Raw genomic sequence first — 19,946 nt, 5'->3', positions numbered from 1 at the left:
CAGAGGTGGTGGTACAGACTCTGTCTTCGTCTTCCTCTCCGGATGAGGCGGTGGCGGGTGCCGCTACGGCGGACCCTCCCCAATTGACCTGCGGGCCCACCAGGACCTTCTTCGCAGGGTGGCGAAAGCTATTGACCTCCCGGTGGCAGAGGTCCCGGAAGACGAAGACCCGGTGACCAACGTCATCGGCGCGGAGACCCCGATGCGGGTGGCCCTCCCGTTTATTAAGAAAATACAGAAAAATGCCACTACCATCTGGCAGTCGCCGGCATCCGTCCCCCCTACTGCAAGGGGCGTGGAACGTAAATACTCGGTCCCCCCCACGGGATACGAGTATCTGTACACGCACCCCGCTCCGGACTCACTTGTCATCCAGTCTGTTAACAACCGTGAGAGGCACAGACAGCCAGCCCCGGCGCCGAAGTCGAAGGACGCCAGACGCATGGACTTGTTGGGCCGGAAGGTGTATTCGGCGGGGGGTCTCCAGCTGCGGATTGCAAACCAGCTGGCCCTCCTAGCTCGGTACACTTTTGACATTTTCGTGTCCCTCACTAAATATTCGGAGCTGATCCCGACGGCTTCCCGGCAAGAGTTCTCGGCTCTGGTTGAAGAGGGCAGGAAAGCCTCCCGGTCCTCCATCCAGGCTGCTCTGGATTCGGCGGACTCAGGGGCCAGAACTTTGGCCTCTGGAGTGACTATGCGGCGCATCTCCTGGCTGCAGTCCTCCACCTTGCCGCCGGAAGTGCAGTATACCCTGCAAGACCTGCCCTTTGAGACTCACGGTCTGTTCTCGGAGAAAACGGACTCCAGGATACAGACCCTGAAGGACGGTCGTATCGCTATCCGCACTCTGGGTATGCACACACCAGCTACCCAGAGGCGCTCTTTCTGGCAGCAACAACCCTACCGGCCTTTTACCCAGGCCAGGTCAAGGCCCTATAATAGTCGGCGCAACGGTCTAAACCGCCGTAGACCTTCCGGCAGCAGGCGCAACCAGGCCCAGGCGTCGTCCAAGGCCCCGCAAGGGCCCAAGCAATAGTTTTGATGGGACGCCCGAGGACGGCCCATCAGTCTATTCCCAGGATCCAACCCCTTTGTTTTGCAACCGCCTTTCCCGCTTCCTCCCGGCGTGGTCCCAAATAACATCGGACAGCTGGGTACTCCGTACTATCCAGTATGGTTACCGCCTTCAGTTTATTTCGCCCCCTCCTTCCCGCCCACCTTCCCCGTCCCTCTTCAGGGACCCCTCTCACGAGCAATGCCTCTTGCAAGAGGTCGAGACGCTGTTGAGGTTGGGTGCCATAGAGGAGGTGCCGCAGGACCGGCGGGGCAGGGGATTCTATTCCCGTTATTTCCTCATCCCCAAGGCGAAAGGAGGCCTCAGACCCATACTGGACCTCCGGGAGCTCAACAAGTACATGGTCAAGCTCAAATTTCGCATGGTAACCTTGGGGACCATCATTCCCTCCCTGGATCTGGGAGACTGGTTTGCCGCCCTCGACATGAAGGACGCGTACTTCCATATCGCGATCTACCCTCCCCATCGACGCTATCTACGTTTCATGGTCAACAGTGCACACTACCAGTTTGCGGTGCTACCCTTCGGCCTATCCACCACGCCGAGAGTATTCACCAAGTGCATGGCGGTAGTTGCTGCAGACCTCCGCCGTCGTCGAGTTCACGTCTACCCTTATCTCGACGACTGGCTGGTTCGCGGGCCATCCCAACAATTGGTAACAGACCAAATTGCCGAGATACTCTCCCTGTTTCGGGTACTGGGCCTTCTCGTCAATGCCGAGAAGTCCTCACTGACTCCATCACAGAGAGTGGAATTTATCGGAGCGATCTTCGACTCCACGGTGGCCAGGGCCTGCCTCCCTCGCGCTCGACACCAGACGATGGTCTCCATCATCCGAGACCTGCACGCTTTTCCCACTACGACAGTTCGGTCCTGCCTACGCCTCCTGGGCCACATGGCGTCGTGCACGTTCGTCACCGCCTACGCGAGACTGCACCTTCGCCCATTTCAATCTTGGCTGGCGTCGGTATACCGCCTGCACCGCGACTCCATAGACAGGGTAGTCACGGTCACAAAGCCTACCCTCGCTTCGCTCAGCTGGTGGCTGGACCCAGAGGTCGTGTGTGCAGGAGTCCCGTTCCGCCCTCCTCGTCCGTCCGTCACCCTGACCACGGATGCCTCGGCGCTGGGATGGGGGGCCCACCTGGGCGACCTTCACACCCAGGGTCCCTGGTCGCCCCAGGAGCTCTCCCTCCACATCAACGTCAGGGAGCTGCAAGCAATCCGCTTGGCGTGCCACGCCTTCCACGCCCGTCTGCAAGGCCAATGCATAGCGGTGTTCACGGACAACACGACAGCGATGTTTTATGTGAACAAGCAGGGCGGAGCCTGCTCCTCCCCACTCTGCAAGGAAGCGATGCTCCTGTGGGACTTCTGCGTGACCCACTCAATTCACCTGGAAGCGTCCTTTCTTCCGGGAGTGCAGAACACGCTGGCCGACCATCTCAGCAGGTCGTTCCTCTCCCACGAGTGGTCCCTCCATCCAGATGTCGTGCACACAATCTTCCGGAGGTGGGGGTTTCCCCAGATAGACCTATTCGCCTCCAAGGAGAACAGGAAGTGCCACCTGTTTTGCTCGTACCAGGGTCGCTCGCCAGGCTCCCTGTCAGACGCATTCCTTTACTCCTGGACGGATCACCTCCTCTACGCCTTCCCTCCCTTCCCGCTCGTGCACCGAGTGCTACTGAAGCTTACTCGTAGCTCCGGCCTGGCCGAGGCAGCACTGGTACACCCTGCTGCTCGAGCTCTCCGTTCGGGATCCCATCCCCCTTCCATTATGGCCGGACCTCATCACCCAGGACTTCGGCAGACTCCGCCATCCGAACCTGCAGTCCCTCCATCTTACAGCTTGGTACCTGTGTGGTTGACCCACGCAGAGAGGGACTGTTCGGCGGCAGTACAGCAAGTCCTGCTAGAGAGCAGAAAGCCTTCCACTCGCTCCACCTACCTTGCGAAATGGAAGCGGTTCGCGCTCTGGTGTGATCAATGAGGACTCAATCCATTCGTAGTCCCTGTCCCTACCATCCTGGACTACCTCTGGTACCTTAAGGAGCAAGGTCTTGCGGTCTCCTCCTTGAGGGTACACCTGGCAGCAGTGTCCGCCTTTCGTCCATCTATGGGAGGTCGGTCCATCTTCTCCAACCAGATGGTTTCCCGCTTCCTTAAAGGCCTGGACCACTTGTACCCGCCGGTGCGGCGTCCTGCCCCGACCTGGGATTTGAACCTCGTTCTGGCCAAGCTTATGGGACCGCCCTTCGAGCCTCTGGCCACGTGCTCTCTGCTCTACCTCTCCTGGAAGACAGCCTTCCTCATCGCAATTACATCAGCAAGACGAGTCTCTGAGCTCCGTGCTCTAACGGTTGGTCCACCATACGCTGTCTTCCACGGAGACAAGGTACAGCTTCGGCCACACCCGGCCTTCCTCCCTAAGGTGGTGTCGGCGTTCCACCTCAACCAGGAGATCTTCCTCCCGGTCTTCTTCCCGAAGCCGCACGCCTCCCCTCGGGAGCAACAGCTTCACACCCTGGACGTCCGCAGGGCCCTTGCCTTTTACATCGAGCGGACGAAGCCCTTCCGGCGTTCGACCCAGCTGTTTGTAGCAGTCACCGACCGCATGAAGGGCGAGCCGGTCTCCTCCCAGCGGATTTCCTCCTGGGTAACGGCATGTATTTGGACATGCTACGAGCTTGCTCGCGTGCCACCATGCCGCCTCACTGCTCACTCGACGAGAGCGCATGCCTCGTCGGCCGCCTTCCTGGCCCATGTCCCCATCCAGAACATCTGTAGAGCGGCCACCTGGTCTTCTGTCCACACCTTCACCTCCCACTACGCGTTGGAGCAGCAATCCAGAGACGATGCAGCCTTCGGCTCAGCAGTCTTACACTCTGCCACGTCTCACTCCGACCCCACCGCCTAGGTAAGGCTTGGGAATCACCTAACTGGAATGCATAGGAGCAATCACTCGAAGAAGAAAAGACGGTTACTCACCGTAGTAACTGTTGTTCTTCGAGATGTGTTGCTCCTATCCATTCCAGACCCGCCCTCCTTCCCCACTGTCGGAGTAGCCGGCAAGAAGGAACTGAGGAGCGGACGGGCCGGCTGGGGTATATATCCGGCGCCATAGCGGTGCCACTCCAGGGGGCGCCCAGCCGGCCCGCCGGAGTTGCTAGGGTAAAAATGTTCCGGAGAGCCATGCACGCGCGGCGCGCACACCTACATGGAATGGATAGGACCTCAGTGAGTCTGTCAATCTAGCACCTTCTTAGCTGTCAAGCCCTTTCTCCTTCCAGATTTGGGATTATTAATTGTTTTAAACTATAAATTACTTGTATCTATTCACTTCATTAATTACTGTTTATTTCTTGTAAGCATAGGTTGGATTCTGGCATTTTGCCCACTCGTTTGTGAGAGGAAATTGGAGGAATGAAGCAGAAAGTACATTTTCTTTGTTAGCCAAATCCTGCCATGACATCGACCTCATTAATTTTTGGATGGGTGATAAAAGGTTTACAGCATCTTTTTTATCATATTCGTTCTAAGAATAAACATGTGCAAACACAAATAAGGGGTGTTATAGTTACACATGTTTTATGTAACTTTCCCCTTCCGAGAGACGAAGGCCATGTCTATGCTATAGATGTTTTGCCAGTGTAGTTACAGTGTAGATGCAGCTTATGATGACAGAAGGAGTTTTTCTGTTGGCACGGTAGCACCACTCCTCCAAACGACATTACTTATGTCGTCAGAAGAACTCTTCTGTCAGTATAACTGCATCTGCATTGGAGGTTTGCTGACATAGCTGTGCTGACAAACCTTTGTAGTGTAAACCTAGCCCCAGTTAGCAATTTTCCCCTCTGCGTGTAATTGACCATCACCCTCCTAGAGAACAAGAAGCCTGAACCTTCTTCTAAATGTAGATCTCCTATAGTGATACAAAAAATGATAGATTAAATTACATTGATTTAAATATTGACATTCATGTTATTTAAAGGGAAATGCTTGTAGTTGTTGTTACATCCTAGCAGGAAGAATAAACCAAAGGTGATAATCAGATTGTGGGGGAAAGTATCTATCTAGGGACATGTATGTCTCCATCACTAGTATCTGAATGCACTGCAAATATTAATGAATTTATCCTTACAATGCCCTTGTGAGGTCGGTTGTTTTTGTTTTTGTTTTTTTTTAAATATCCATTTTATAGATTTTGAACTGAGACAAAGTCTGTGACTTTTCCAAGGTCACACAGTGAGTCTGTGACAGAGCTGGGAGGTCAGCCCAGATCTCCTGAGTCCAACACTAGTACCTTGGCCACAGGTCATTCTTTCTCTCCTGAAACTTAGAATTCCAAGAACGGTATAATTTCTTTTTTCATTAAATCTCCAGTCTATCCAAAATCACCAACCTAGGCAAATTAGCTAACTAAACCATTATATCTTCACTGGTAAGTTTAGTTGCAAGTTGGATGTAAAACTTGTCTTTATCAGAAAAGGATGGAATCCTCAAAAATGGAGGAATTGGAATGACAATGGTCCTGGGTCTGGGACTCGCTGTGTCTACTTCTGAACCAGCACATAAACATATGCTTAAATGGGACTTAAGGACATGCTTAAGTGCTTTGTTGGATGCCACAGTGACAATTTCAAGGTGTGATAATTTTACTAATCTCCAAGGCTAGAAATATTCCTTAGAAGGTCAGCCTGCGGAAAGCTAGGCACTTCCATTTTTCAAGGACATACATTGTTTTTCTATCCTGACAGATTGAGATATCAGACCATAATGTCTTATTTTTATTATCTCCCTTTTATTTTTGTAAAATACTTAATTTCTGTAACATTATCTCTAAACCCACTAGAATTAGCCAAGTTGGATTTCATCTTTAAGTGTTCAGATAGTGTCAGTTACTGCTGTGCAGCTCCTGTTGAAGTCATTTATCTTCACTGGTCCAGAATCTCGAACAGTCTGTGAAATACCAGTTTTTAAAAATCATGCCAGGATTGAAGTGGGTGAGGGAGGAAAAGAAGATGAGAAACAGAATGATGTGATTTTGACTGTTTGATAGCTCCTCACCTCTCAGAACATCCAGTGGGACCAATGCTAACCCTTTCAGGACCAGGAAATATCCAGCACTGATCCTGCACTAGAGGTCATAAAGAAATTGTGATCCTTGACTTAAAAGTATAAACATAGATGTTGTATTTTGTATTCTCAGACCCATTTTAGTCCCAGAACTTTTTTAGTATAGAATTAAAGACATATTTTTTTCCAGTTCCTCAAAGGCAACCCAGACAGTTATTGTTTGTAAATTCTTATAACAGAAACTGGAGACAAGAGAAAAAAATCAGAGCTCTTCTGACATCATTCTCTTGACTAGGACCCTGCTCAGTTAGAGATTTCCGGAGTAGTAAAATTATTCCCAATACTAAGACATGTCATCAGAAAAAAATCTTAGCGAAAACAGTTGCGCCACTAGTGCAACAGAAAACCAACAATTAATTGGTGTTGAAGGACTTTGAATATCTAAAAGCAGCCTGATCTAGGTTGGATTGAAATGACTGGAAGCCTTTCTGTAGACTTCGGTGTGCGTTGGATCAAGCCCAAAATGAACGGTTAAAAAAATGATCATTTTTACAATTTAAGGTTGATATGTTTGTTTATTTATGAAAATGTCTGTTTTATTTCAGGTGCTTAAAGGTGTCATCTTTTGGCAGTCTTTCTCATTTTACTAATGAGCATAAGGTTTGTATAAACACTACTGTATGAAGGAATACTCAACGTCTCTAGCCTTATTTCAGCAAAGCATTTAAGCATGTGCTTAAGTCACATAAGCACATGCTGTAAATTAAGCTCATACTTCTTTGCTACATTGGGGCCTATATTATCATTTAATCTCCATTTTATTTTATTTCCAGGAAGTATGTGACCATTTTAAACATACCTGTAGTTATCAGTAGTTTTCCTGCTAAAAATGTGCATTTTGAAATATATAGGGAAAATGACATAAACATTCCAGGAAATTCCTTGTTTTGTGTTAAAAGAAGCCTAATCTTACAGTAGCCAAGGTCCTGAAGCCCTAGTGAAATAACTCAGTAGTGTAGAGAGCCTAGAATGAAATAGCCCAAGCAGAAATTGCTTATGCTGTTTGTTTAATTTTTTTAAAATCTCATTACTTCTAAAGACACACCTAGCTAGCTCATCCTGGCTTTCCCATTATGCCTTCCATTCTCTTTAGCACCTTCCATGCTATAAAATTGTTCCAAACCACTTTCAGTATCTAGCTCTACTTTAGATTTGGATTTTCATTTGTGTCAATAGGACTACTCATGTGAGTAAAATTACTCATGAACATACATTTTTACCAGATTGGGCCCACAGTTGTAGAATATTCAGATTCACAGTTCGGGACCTTGGATTTTTTTTAAATGGAAAAACTATTGACTTTCTAATGTTAATTTAAAATATCTATTGATTGTAAGCTAACTTTTAAGAGAATAAATAGTCAGCTAAATAATCTGAATTTGTTTTAAAAAATAGTCAGGACAAAAAAGTTTGTCTGGATAGGTGTTCGTTCCCAACAATCATGGTTCATGTCATGATCGGTTTATAAAAATGCAAAGGCTATGTAAACGTAATAGCCTGGTTGTCTGTTTGGATTCACCAAAAAGGAAACGCAGAACATAAAAACTACTGTTGCAGCTTTGCTTACAAAACATGAATACAGTTGCATTCAAAATCAACCAACCAAAAAACCCCTAAACCCAATATGAAGCTAACAAGATGTGCCAGCCATTATCCAGGTCACCTTTCTTGTGTAGTGTATTCCTTCCCCCTATCCTGCATATGTTCAGTTTGTTTGCAAAGTATAAGCTTGTTGGGGCTTGAAATGTGTTTTAGCAGATTTTGGGCACTACCACAATACAAATAATAAGCAGTAAAATAATTTAAGGATCCACCAGCAACATTAATTTAGGCATCTTATACATTCTATGTCTTTTCGTATACATATTGTTACTTAAACTGTAATATAAATCTCAGGTGTGGGTAATATCAATCCTGGGCATTTCTAAGGTACCTATAATTGTGGGTATCTAAACACCATTGCTGAGTTACATGTTTAACCAGACGAATAGGACTAGATATTAGTACATGAGCAATGAGGCTGAATTATTGTGGCTGGTGGAGCCTTTGCATTTTCCAGATTTTGACTTTTTGTAATTGTAATTGTGCAGCCTGGGTGTTTCATTAGCTTAGCCATTTGCACTTACTTTCTTTTACTTTGTTTTTTAAGCGGGGGATGGGGAAAATGCCTGTATTTAAAGTGTTAGTATTTAAATTGTCCCAGTTAGACCTTGCTGGTCACACCTTGCTGAGGCAATTGTTGTTGGGGTGGAGTGAATTCACATTTTTGCTGATTCTTTTAATTGGCTGGTGACCGTTTTTTGCAAGGCTGGGTTAAAAGAGCACCTACATGTTGTTTTTATTGTGATGGTGTTTTAGGTGATGGGACCAGGCCGGGCAGAAACTCTGTTACTACTCCATTCATGGAAATTGTAATCTCAGCAGTCTGAGACCAGCTTCCCATGTGCCTGTAAGGCTGGGGCAGTGAGATTGTGGATTGTGGTGGTAAAAAACCTTTGACTCTAACAAAAATATTATGCCAGGTCTACACCACAAAGTTTTGTCAGCATAGCGAAGCCGGTTCATTTTTGGGCAGAGATCAAAGGTTTCAACCCCAAAAGTGAATTCTTGGAAGACTGAACATGTGAAAATGGGGTAAAATTAAAATTGTGTTCCAACTTTAACTACCAGTGACTTGCTGCATGAGCATCTTATTTAGTACTGTTAGCATATACTTATCTCGCTGCCTGGCGACAGCGGGCTAGCTGCAGCACCTTGGACTGAAGGCTCAACTGGATGGCTGCAAACCACTTTTTCTTGGGAGATGATGTGTAAGGCTGCGAGTCTGCCATGGAGGTCACGGATTCCGTGACTTTCCATGGCCTCCGTGACTTCTGCAGAGACCGGTGTAAATTGTAATTTGTAGGAGTTTCATTTGAACAACCTGTGTTTTTAAATGATTGATGTAGATACCTTTATTCCTAATGGAGAAAGAATAGGTAGCACTTTACATCCTCATAGCTACTTTATAATTATTATTAAAAATGTGAAAACTGCGGTGCAAAGAAGTTATTTGACTTGTTCAAACTGCCAGTCACTCACAGAGCTGAATATCCTTATTTGCAGGATACTGTGGGGTGCATATTAACAATGACTAGTGCTAACATTAAGTTATCTTGATTGTATTAATAATAAAGTAAACACTGTTTTATCTGGCACTTCACCAGCCAGAAAGCTGGGGCCGACAGCGGGTGGAGTGCGGGAGGGCGTGCAGAGCGCAGGCTCTGGGAGGGAATTTGGGCACGAGAGGAGGCTTAGGGTATGGGAGCGGGTGTGGGGTGTCAGATCCAGGGGCCGCTCACCTCAGGCAGCTCCCCGCAAGCAGCGACCTGTCCTGGCTGCTCCTAGGCGGAGGTGCGGCAGGTGGCTCTGCACACTGTCTCCGCCCACATGCGCTGGCCCCACAGCTCCCATTGAACATGGTTCCTGGCCAATGGGAGCTGCAGAGCCAGTGCTCGGGGCAGGGTGGGGGCAGTGCGCAGAGCTGTCTGCTGCGCCTCCGCCTAGGAGCAGCTGGGACAGGTTGGTGCTTGCAGAGAGCCACCCCAGGTAAGCGCCCCCCAGATCCGGCACCCTGAGCCCCCTCCTGCACCCAAAGTTCCTCCCAGAGCCTGCGCCCCACATCCCCTCCTGCACCCCAATCCCCAGCCCCCCCCCACACCCAAACTCCCTCTCTCTTAGTTAACCGGCATTTTTCACTTACTGGCACCCCCCATTCCCCCAACATACCGGATAAAACAGCTTTTACTGTAATAAGTACTTGTCTAGTGTCTTTCCTCCAAGGATATCAAATCCCCTGACATTTATTAGTTATACGCCTCACAACACAGTATTAGGTTAGTAGTATTATCCCTATTTTGGCCCCGAATCAGCAAAGCACTGAAGCAGGTGACTAACTTTAAGCAGTAAGTAGTTTCATGACTACTTTACAGATTGAAAACTGAGAAACTGGATGTGTCTAGTTCAAAATCACACATTGAGTCAGTGTAAGAGGTGGTGTTTGGAAGGAGGTCTTGTGTTCCAAACACAGGACTGTGTTGCCTCCTTACCACAAGGAAGGAGGAAGGTTACTGGAAGAACAGGGGGATCTGGTTGGAGTTGTCTCTGTTAAAATGTTGCAAGAAGTGTCTTTCTGTGGATGAACATAGATGAGTAAAATTAATAAATAATAAACTGTCAATAATGAACCATTGTAAATTTGTTTTAGCCCAAAGGAGCTGCCAGTCGGTGCTTAGACTGTTCAGTCGAACAAACCTGTCCGTATTCAGCCAAGAAGATTTATCTGCACCATGCAGAGAAGGTGAGAACAGTTCTGTTTTCAAGCAACATATCTTCCAAATATTGACAACATTGATCTCAAAATGGGTTCAGTTTCCAAGCAAAAGGAACTCATCTTTTGGTTTTCATAAGATCTTGGTGTGACGGGTTGAATCACAGAACCCCCCTTGGGAGCTGCCACCTGATGTGCCAGGACTACTTCTGCCCCTGCCTTCCCTCCCAGCCGGGGGCCCCAGCACCCTGTCCTGTTGAGCCAGACACTCCCGTCTGCTCCCAGCAAAGACCCAGGGTCTGAATTACCTGCCCCAAAGCTGCAGGCTTCACTGAAAGCAGCTCACAGAAGTGTGCTTGTCTTTGTTGTCAGAGTAGTACCGGTGTGGTGCTCTGCTTTCTCCTTGTTGATATCACTCGGCTGCGTGCGTGAGTTCCCTCTGTGTGCTGCCCCAGCTCTGCAGATAGCTGACACAGCAGACCCGACAAGAACCCCCAGTGATCACAGAGTCCAGTAAGATGCAAAGCCACGTCGGCTAGGTTTATTGCGACCTCGGACACCCGTGCAGGGTCCCCGTAGATTACTTAGTCTACCGGGCATACTGCACGAGAGTGCCTCTTGGCAAGGACCCGGCTTAGTGGCGGGACTTTCCACTCCCCCTACGGCCGGACAAAGACTCCGCCTCAGGAGTGCATTCTTATACACAGATACAAACAAGTTACACATCACACCTGACGTATTGAGGTACAACCTCTCTACGTAGCAAGTTACAACCCTTCTACGTATTAAGGTACCGCCTTCTACCTTGTACATGTTGGTTCGAACAAAACAACTCTATCCATCATTTTACCCTTTTGCCCCTGTCATTGGGATGGGTCGGCCTGTCCTTTCGTTATCTATGGAATGTTTCAGTATAATATGTTCTAATGCTGTGTTTATTCTTTGGTATGCTAGGTGAATATGTATTTCTGCAGCATCAGCCCTTTTCGTGCCAGCTTCTGTGAGCAGGGCCTACCTCTGCCTCACAGCTTAACTTTGCTTTATGTTAGCAAAGTCTTGACCATTACTTTAGTTCAGGCCTAAGGCCTCATACTGGGCCTTTATCAGGGCCTGCACTTACTACAGTCTTTAGCACTCAGATGCCCAACTCCCAATGGGGTCTAAACCCAAATAAATCTGTTTTACCCTGTATAAAGCTTATGCAGGGTAAACTCAAATTATTTGCCCTTGTAGCCGTGCACTTCGAATACAAAAATGATACATGCATACAAATAGGATTAATAGATTCAATAGCTCATAACCTTTACAGACTTGCATCCGAAGAAGTGGGTATTCACCCACGAAAGCTCATGCTGCAAAACGTCTGTTAGTCTATAAGGTGCCACAGGATTCTTTGCAACCTTTACAGAGGTATGTTACATGGCATATGTAATATAAAATACATTCTAGTTATGTTATATATATACACACATTCATATGCATATTTCCATAAAGCCTTATGGGAGGTACTGTCACACTTGGAACATAAGAATTACTGTATAACATCAAACCACTGTGTCATCAAGGATAATATCTTGCTTCCAGTGGCCAACACTTGATATTTTGGAAGAAACAAGAAGCCAAAACATACCTACGCTGTTTGCTCAGTGTTCAACATGGGAAGGAGATGATTTCTTTCTGACTCCAATTTCGTATAAAAGTGAATTTTAAAAGGTTTTATAAATAAATGGGATCAAAAATGAAATCAAAGAAAAGTTAGGAGGGAGCTTCAGTAATAGATTTTAAGGCCAGATGGACCATTGTGATCATCTTGTCTGACTTATAACACGGGGCATAGGACTTGCCTGAATTAATTTCTGCTTCAAGTCCAGTAGCTGTTGTTGAACTAGAGTAAATCCTTTATCAAAACAGCCAATCTTGATTAAAAATTTCTAGTGATGGAGAATCCACCACAATCCTTTGTACATTATTACAGTGAGTATCTTCACTGTTAAAAGAATTGCACCTGATTTCTAGTCAGAATTTGCCTAGCTTCAACTCCTAGCTGTTGGAAGATGGAGAAGGCTGAAATACTCAACCATTAGATTTCAGCCTTCAACAAAAAGGAAGTTGGAGATTAATTTACGTTATTGAAGATCTTAGAAAATTGGGAAACAGCATGATTAGGAAGCAGCTAAGAGAATACTTGGCTTCCGTAACTCAGCAGGGCCAGATTAAACTCATAGGAGGGTCTGTGGCAGAACTATATTAAACCTACTCTTAAACTTGTAGCGAAGTCAAGACACTAGAGGATCGGGGAAGGCAGTGTGTAGTACCTGTATTTTACAACGGGGGGAAAGAGACTAAAGTGTTCCAACCTGAGTGCCTAAATTTAAGATGCTAAATGTAAATTTGGAAGCCTATGAATAGAAATGGCTGGGGTTTTTTTCCCAGAAGTGCTGTGCAAACCCAGTTTCCACTGAAGTCAGTGGGAGTAGCAGATGCTTAATATCTCAATACATTGCTGTACTAATGTAGGGGGATGGCTGAGTTTATCTAAGAGGCACATCTCTTTACAAGGACATAGAAGTATGAAAGTGAGGAATCGGTGTGGTGGGTTGCCCCCCCTTTTGGGGTGCCACCCAGGGCCGGATTAAGGTTATGAGGGGCCTAAGGCTAATGGGAGGGAAGGGCCTAGTATGAATTACATATTGCAAAAACAATTATGAAGTCATCAAACATTTATCTACATAATTTTACATAAACAAATATGTAAATATGTAACAAGTTTATTCTATTCTCACTACACTCAATTCTTCACACATGTTTTTTCCTAGCTTTAGCTTTGGCAAAGTCATGAATGATGTCACCATAATTCAAAGACCTGAGGATTTCATTCTCAGTGCTCAAGAGGGACAAAGCACTGAGATGCTCTTGAGTCATGGTGGATCCGAGGACATTTTTGACCCTTGTTAGAAGAGAGAATGAACATTCTTCCCTACAGTTAGTGATCGTTAGTGACAAATGCAGCCGTAATGCAGTTTCAACATTTGGGAAACATTCTGTCACTGGATTGAGTGATAATTCGGTACATCCAAATAGATTTGCTTTTGTCATCTTTTCTCTCCATATCTGAGAGCGTGATGTGAATTCAACAAATTGAAGAAATTCTTTAGTAAAATCTACTGGAAGATCGTGTGGGTACATCTTACACAGACATTTGATACCTTCACTGACTTTGGAACTTGAAATGTTAGGCGAAAAATTTGTCAGTACTCTACAGGTTTTGTCAATATTTTCGTAAGCCTCGAGCCGATGGTCTAATGCACTGTTCAGTTTGGCGATGATTGTGATGAAGATATTAACTGTGAAGGCCTCCTTGTCACTGAATGAGTGGGCAGTTGCATCGTCGCATGTCTTCTGTCTTTTGCAGTGTTTGGCTGACTTATATTCATGGTTAGCAGTCCTTGCAGCCCCCTGAATTTCATAGTCATCAAAACTATTCCACATTTCTTGAAGAACAGTTCCAAGACTCCTCATTAGGTTTACAGCACTGGAAAGGTCAATTTGAGCACTTTGCAAGCTTAAACTGCACTTGCTGAATGGCTGCATCATTCCAGCCCTCACACAAAATACCAGTTTCCAAAGTCTGCATTACATCCTTCAGGATCTTCACATCTTTTCTTGTTGCTGATTTTTGAGATTCATCATCCTTGATGCTCTCTAGCACTTCAAGGACGTTGGGGTATCCCAGAACAACTGCATTCACAGCTTCAGCGTTGGCACTCCACCGTGTTCCTGAGAGTGATTTTAGCACTGGGCATCCCTCTGGTAGTGAATCTCTAAGAATCATCCAATGACTGGTTGATGCAGAGAAAAAATTGTAAAATTCTTGGACAAATCCAAAAAAAGAAACTGCTTCAACACAATAATCCATGGCAGACTGGCCAACAAGGTGGAGTGAGTGTACAGCACATTGTATGGAATCCACCAAAGAATTGCACTCTTTTATCTTTGCCTGCATCCCTGAATATTTGCCATTCATATTACTTGAATTGTCAGAGCTTTGGCCACAACAAAGGCTGATGTCAATCCCATTTTCAGTGAGGAAATCGCGTCGGTACGAGGCAAGTTTCTCCCCTGTGTGGCTGGTGATGTTTATGAGGGTCATGAAACACTCAGCTGGTCTGCTGGGTAGCACATAATGCAAGATGACAGTCAGCTGATCTACATGTGACACATCCGGTGTTGAGTCGACGGACAGTGAAAAATATCCCACATCTTTGATCTCATCTACAATGGCTGATAGCATCTTCTTCGCCAGCAGTGCAATGAATTCATCACAAATAGTCTTTGATAGATATGATGTATCGCCTTTTCCACGATTTGTGCATTCATTGATGTGCTGAGCTAAGAAAGGGTGAAACTTAATGATTAGCTCTAGAACACCAAGATAATTGCCATTGTGTTTCGATCCAACAGTCTCATCTGAGCCATGGAATGGCAGACCACGCTCAGCAAAAACCCCTATGGTTTCAACTACTTGCCTGAGAACATTCTTCCAGTAAGCACTAGCTTCCAAAACTGGTTTTCCATTTGGGTATCAATTCTGCCACTAACTTTCTTTCGGGCATGGTAACTGCTAACTGACAATATATGCTGCTCACTCATTGCATGATTGGTAATGTATGCGGTATTCTTCCAATCACTGACGCCTTCACAGAACATTCCCCACTTTTTGGTATCAGAAAACAGGCAGCAGTAAAAACAGTACACTTTGTACTTAGAAGGTGAATAGATGAGCCATTCTCGCTTGCCAATCTGTTTGTTAGGCTTCACATATTCAAACACTGATTTGATCAGATAATGATTCTGATTGGTGTACTCTCGCTTTGCCAATGAAAAGTCAGCAGCTAGATCCTGGCATTTGTGTCCAATATGTAATGAGATCTTGAGAAGTCATGTCCCACTTGCCTGGATCGCTGGAGTGTATTACTATCACTGGGAAAGTCATCAGAGGAGTGGGGTGAGACTGCAGCTAGAGAAGTCACAGAAAGCTGCTCCTTTTCATCAGGCACAGGTGCAGCAGGTTCACTTGGGCTGGTATTTGCCTGGACTTCTTCACCACCAGACTTAGTAGGAGGAAAAAATGTTAGGAGAGGAGTTCCTATCAGCACTGCATCTTGTCTTTGGCGTCTTTCTTGGGCCTCCTTCAGTTTCTGCCATCCTCCTTTTCTCTACGTGGTTTCTATTGTCCAGTGTAGGCCTAGTGTGTACAAAATTCAATATTGCTTGGGCCCACAAACACTCACTTAGCCCACAATGACAAAATCACAACCACCATAAATTGAATTCACAGTCTTGATGGATTAATTTGTACAAAGCAATATCTAATGAGACAAAAAATTTCATATGGCCCCGCTACCATCGCTCAGCTGGAGGGCCTGCAGTGGGGCCTAAACATAGGAGGGCCTAAGGCTTTAGCCTTATTAGCCTATGGGTTAATCTGGCCCTGGTGCCCTCTGATGTACTGGGGTCCCACTGAGCCCACCTGTTCCACCAGCCTGGGCTCCCTCACCCTGTCCTGCTGAGCCAGGCCCTCCAGCCTCCTCCAGAACACACACAGGTAGGGACCCTCCCAGCTGCAGAAAGACACAGACACTGAGGTCAGCTCTGCCTGGGAAGAATCAGCTTGGGGATTTCCCAGCATTCAAGTGCACACTCACTCTGGGGTGCAAACCCAAAATTGTATTGTCTTGCGCTGCACAGAGAACTGTACAGCATAAGCTCATGAATATCGCCCCCTCCCTCAGTGTGGAGCAAGAGATGCACAGCTCCCCCCCCCCCCATTATGAATTGCACAAACTGGTTTAGAGAAAACAAAAACAAGTTTATTAACTACAAAGGATAGATTTTAAGTGATTCTAAGGCATAGCAAACAGAGCAAAGAAGATTACTGAGCAAATAAACGCACAAACTAAGCTTAATACTCTAAAGAAAAACTGGCTACAAGTAGTAATTTCTCACCCTAAATGTTGTTTTAAGCAGGTTGCAGAGTTTCTTGAAGACAAACTGCTCTTGCTTGCAGCTTAGAACTCCAGTTATTCCTTTCACAGGCCAGACACCACCTAGCCTGGGACCAGTCCTTTCTTCCCCAGTTCAGTTTTGGGTGTTTTTGGCAGTCATCTCAGGCGGGGAGTCCATGAAGAACTGACCTTGATAAACCCACTCCCCAGCCTTAAATAGGATTTACATATGGCGGGAATCCTTTTTTTCCCAGTTTGATCGCACCCCTTACTAATGGAAAAATACTAGCAGTCCAAGATGGAGTCCAGTACCAGGTGACATGATCACATGACCCTGCAGTGTCAAAGCAGTCATAAATCCTCAGGAAGACAGACTTCCTAGGAAGGTGGGAGGTTAGCATCTTCAAATCCTATTGTTCTTCCTAATGGCCCATTGACTAACCAGCCAGACTGATTGCATTTTGTCTGGTGGGCGTTCCCCAGGTGCAAACCCACTTGTAATTGTTACACAGTCAATATTCCTAACTTCAGGTCCAGAAATGATACATGCATACACATAGGATAATCATACTCAGTAAATCATAACCTTTCCAATGATATCTCACATGACCCACCTTGCCTAAACCACATCTTAGTTATGCCAAAATCATATTATAACAATATTTTTATGAAGAATATGGGGCATGGTGTCACAATTGAGTCCATAAGCAGACACAAGTGGCTGAACCAGTGAACACTAGTTTCAGGAAAAAAAGAGTCAAGTATCTCGGAACTGTACTGGTCACGTTGCTGGAGAAAGCCGTAGATGGTACAGACTCCCGTTAGTGTCAGTGTGCAGTAAGGCAGGGGGCATGGCCTGAGGAAAGTTGGGCATGGTATGCCCACTCCCGTTGTGCTGAACTCCAAATCCAGCAGGAGATTTAGCCACTGTGGACACTGTGAGGATATCTGTGCTGTTTCTTTAAATCACTGGGAGGTGGTTGCGGAAGGTTGGAGGCAGAAGCTATATAGTGAAGCAGAGAAAGAGAAGCTTGTGGGGTGGTATTTTTCTCCTTATTCTAAAAGTTACTTGTTCATTGTTAAAAGAAGCAACTCATTGATTCTTTACCATTGTCACTTGACAAGCACTCTTTCCAGCTGCAAGCTACAATAAATCAGCCTGGAGTCCTGCTGCTGCTGCCTGCTCTCCGGTAGCCTGCCAGTGTAAAGTGGAGGCATATGAACAGCACCTTCACTGGTGTTGGTTGTGATTCAGGGGTGACCTGAGGAGGCCAGTGGAGAATCCCAGGGATAGCAAGAATTCATAAGACTTTTCAAGGCTGGCAAGGACCATTATGATCATCTGGACTGAACTTTTTCATAATCCAGGCCATGGAATTTCACCTTCCTCAAGCTCATACCTGCTCAGTTGAGCTATAGCGAAGGCTACGATTTTATCATGGGTATTTTTAGTAAAAGTCATGGACAGGTCACAGGCAAGAAACAAAATATCACGTCCCATGACCTGTCCATGACTTATACCACAAATAACCCTGTCTGAATCTTGGAGGTTGGGGGGTGCCCCAGGGGCCCACAGCACCAGCTGCAGGGAGGGAGCCCCGGGCTCAGCCATACTGGCCGCTGCAGAAGCCAGGCAGACACGGAGCCCTAGCTATAGCATATCGGTTAGAATTCCAATTTTGATTTAAAGATTTCAAGGTGAATCCACCACCTACCTAGGTAAGTTGTTCCAATAGCTAATTACCCTTTAGTTAAAAAACATAATTTTATTTCCCATCTTAATTTGTCTGGTTTCTGCACCCAGACACTGGATCTTTTTATGCCTTTGTCACCTAGAAACCCCCCAGCTATCAGAAATCTTCTCTTCACGTAGGAAATTAGACTGATCAAGTCGCCTGTTGACCTAGAGTCACTCCTGTAGCTCTCTTCTGAGCTTTTTCCAATTTGTTAACATCATTTTTAAAGTGTGGACACCAGAAGTGGGCCCAACGTACACAGAGATACCACCACCTCTGGACTCCTACTTGATACTCCTGTTTATACCTCAGTGGATCATGCTAACTCTCTTGCCACAGCATCACGCTGAGAGTTCGTGTTGTTTACCTACAGGAACAGCTTTGTGACCCAGCTGTAGCAAATGGTTCTGATTTCTGTACATATAAATGAGAATTTGGTCCAAGATAAGAGGCAAGTTTCTTGCCTTTTTAGAAGAGATAAGAATACAGTATGTCTTGCATAAGTAACATTGTCGTTATTTTTTGTAGGGTTATTTTAATTGGCCAGTATCTGTTGTGTGCAATGGTGTTTGTGACATAGAATCTGTGACAGAGGCCCTACGCAGCGGGCCATATGGAAGATGTGTTTATGAATGTGACAATGATGTTGTCAGTAACCAGGTATGATATTTTTGTTCATCTAGCCAGTGTATGTAAAATATTATTTATTTACTTACATTTTTTAAAATTGTAGAAGTTACTTCTGAGTATGAAACCAGTGCACTTCAATTTGTATATCTTAAAGTAAACCAGGTTAAGTTGTTTTATTTGGTTAAAGTTTTCCCTGTTTGAGATTTTGTAAGGAAAGACTGGCCCTTGAGAAAACGTTTGTGTGTAAGCTCTAGTCTTTTGGAAGTGCTTCTGTCAGGAGTCTACCCTCACTTGAAACTGGGCGGTTTCAAAGTGAGGACCCGCATGTCTTCCCCCACCCCAAAATCCTAGGGTAGGTCTCCCCTTCGGCTGCCACCACCCGGTCAATTCCGTGGGCCGGGACACCCCTGTTTCCCCCCTTGGGAACACAGATCAATTCACAGAGGAGGAACCTCCCCCCTCCTCCCTCTCTCCAGCCTGCTCTGGAGACAGAGGTGCCTGGATTCAAACGCCTTGAATCTCACACACACAGGGAAGCAGCCCACTTCCCCCTCCCCTTCCCCTGAATTTCCCCAAGGGAAGGAATTAACCAAGTCCAAAGAAAAGAAAAGAATTTATTAAGAGAACAAAAGAAAATATAGAATCTCTATGAATCCAAGCTGGGCACTCATAGGGTATAACCTTGCTAAGTTCTGGAGAGAATCCTCTCTCTTTCTCAGTACAACCAGTACAAGCAGAATTAAGAATAATCAATAACAAACACACAGAATTGCAAACATAGGTTTATTAGATAAGGACACAAAGTATCTTTCTAATACTCACTATCTTGACTAGAAGAAATTAGTTCAGAAAGGAGGAACTTGTAGGGACTTGATTAACTCGTCTGGTCTCTTGAACTCCAAACGGCCAAAGACCAAGACCCCCCCAAACAGAGGGAAAAGTTCCCTCCTAGGAGTTTCAAATTCTCTTCCCTGATTGGTCCTCAGGTCAGATGCCCACCAGGTACTATGCTTTAACCCTTTACTAACTATTCATGACAGCTTCCATAAGCA

General features: G+C 45.9%; 1 protein-coding gene across 2 annotated transcripts in view; it reads left to right on the top strand.

The window, feature by feature from the left end:
• Nucleotides 1-19,946, top strand: part of LOC123378591 (uncharacterized oxidoreductase YjhC-like) — a 68,453-nt gene that overhangs the window by 35,939 nt on the left and 12,568 nt on the right. For both annotated transcript variants that reach the window (XM_045032609.1, XM_045032608.1), the window contains exons 8-11: nucleotides 4,453-4,583; nucleotides 6,760-6,814; nucleotides 10,461-10,553; nucleotides 18,793-18,924. In XM_045032609.1, the coding sequence (XP_044888544.1) occupies nucleotides 4,453-4,583; nucleotides 6,760-6,814; nucleotides 10,461-10,553; nucleotides 18,793-18,924 (411 nt within the window). The remainder of the gene's footprint in view (nucleotides 1-4,452; nucleotides 4,584-6,759; nucleotides 6,815-10,460; nucleotides 10,554-18,792; nucleotides 18,925-19,946) is intronic.

Source organism: Mauremys mutica, chromosome 10 (assembly GCF_020497125.1).
Source record: "Mauremys mutica isolate MM-2020 ecotype Southern chromosome 10, ASM2049712v1, whole genome shotgun sequence".
In the NCBI taxonomy this organism is placed as follows: domain Eukaryota; kingdom Metazoa; phylum Chordata; order Testudines; family Geoemydidae; genus Mauremys; species Mauremys mutica.
This window is presented reverse-complemented; position numbering and strand designations above follow the sequence as displayed.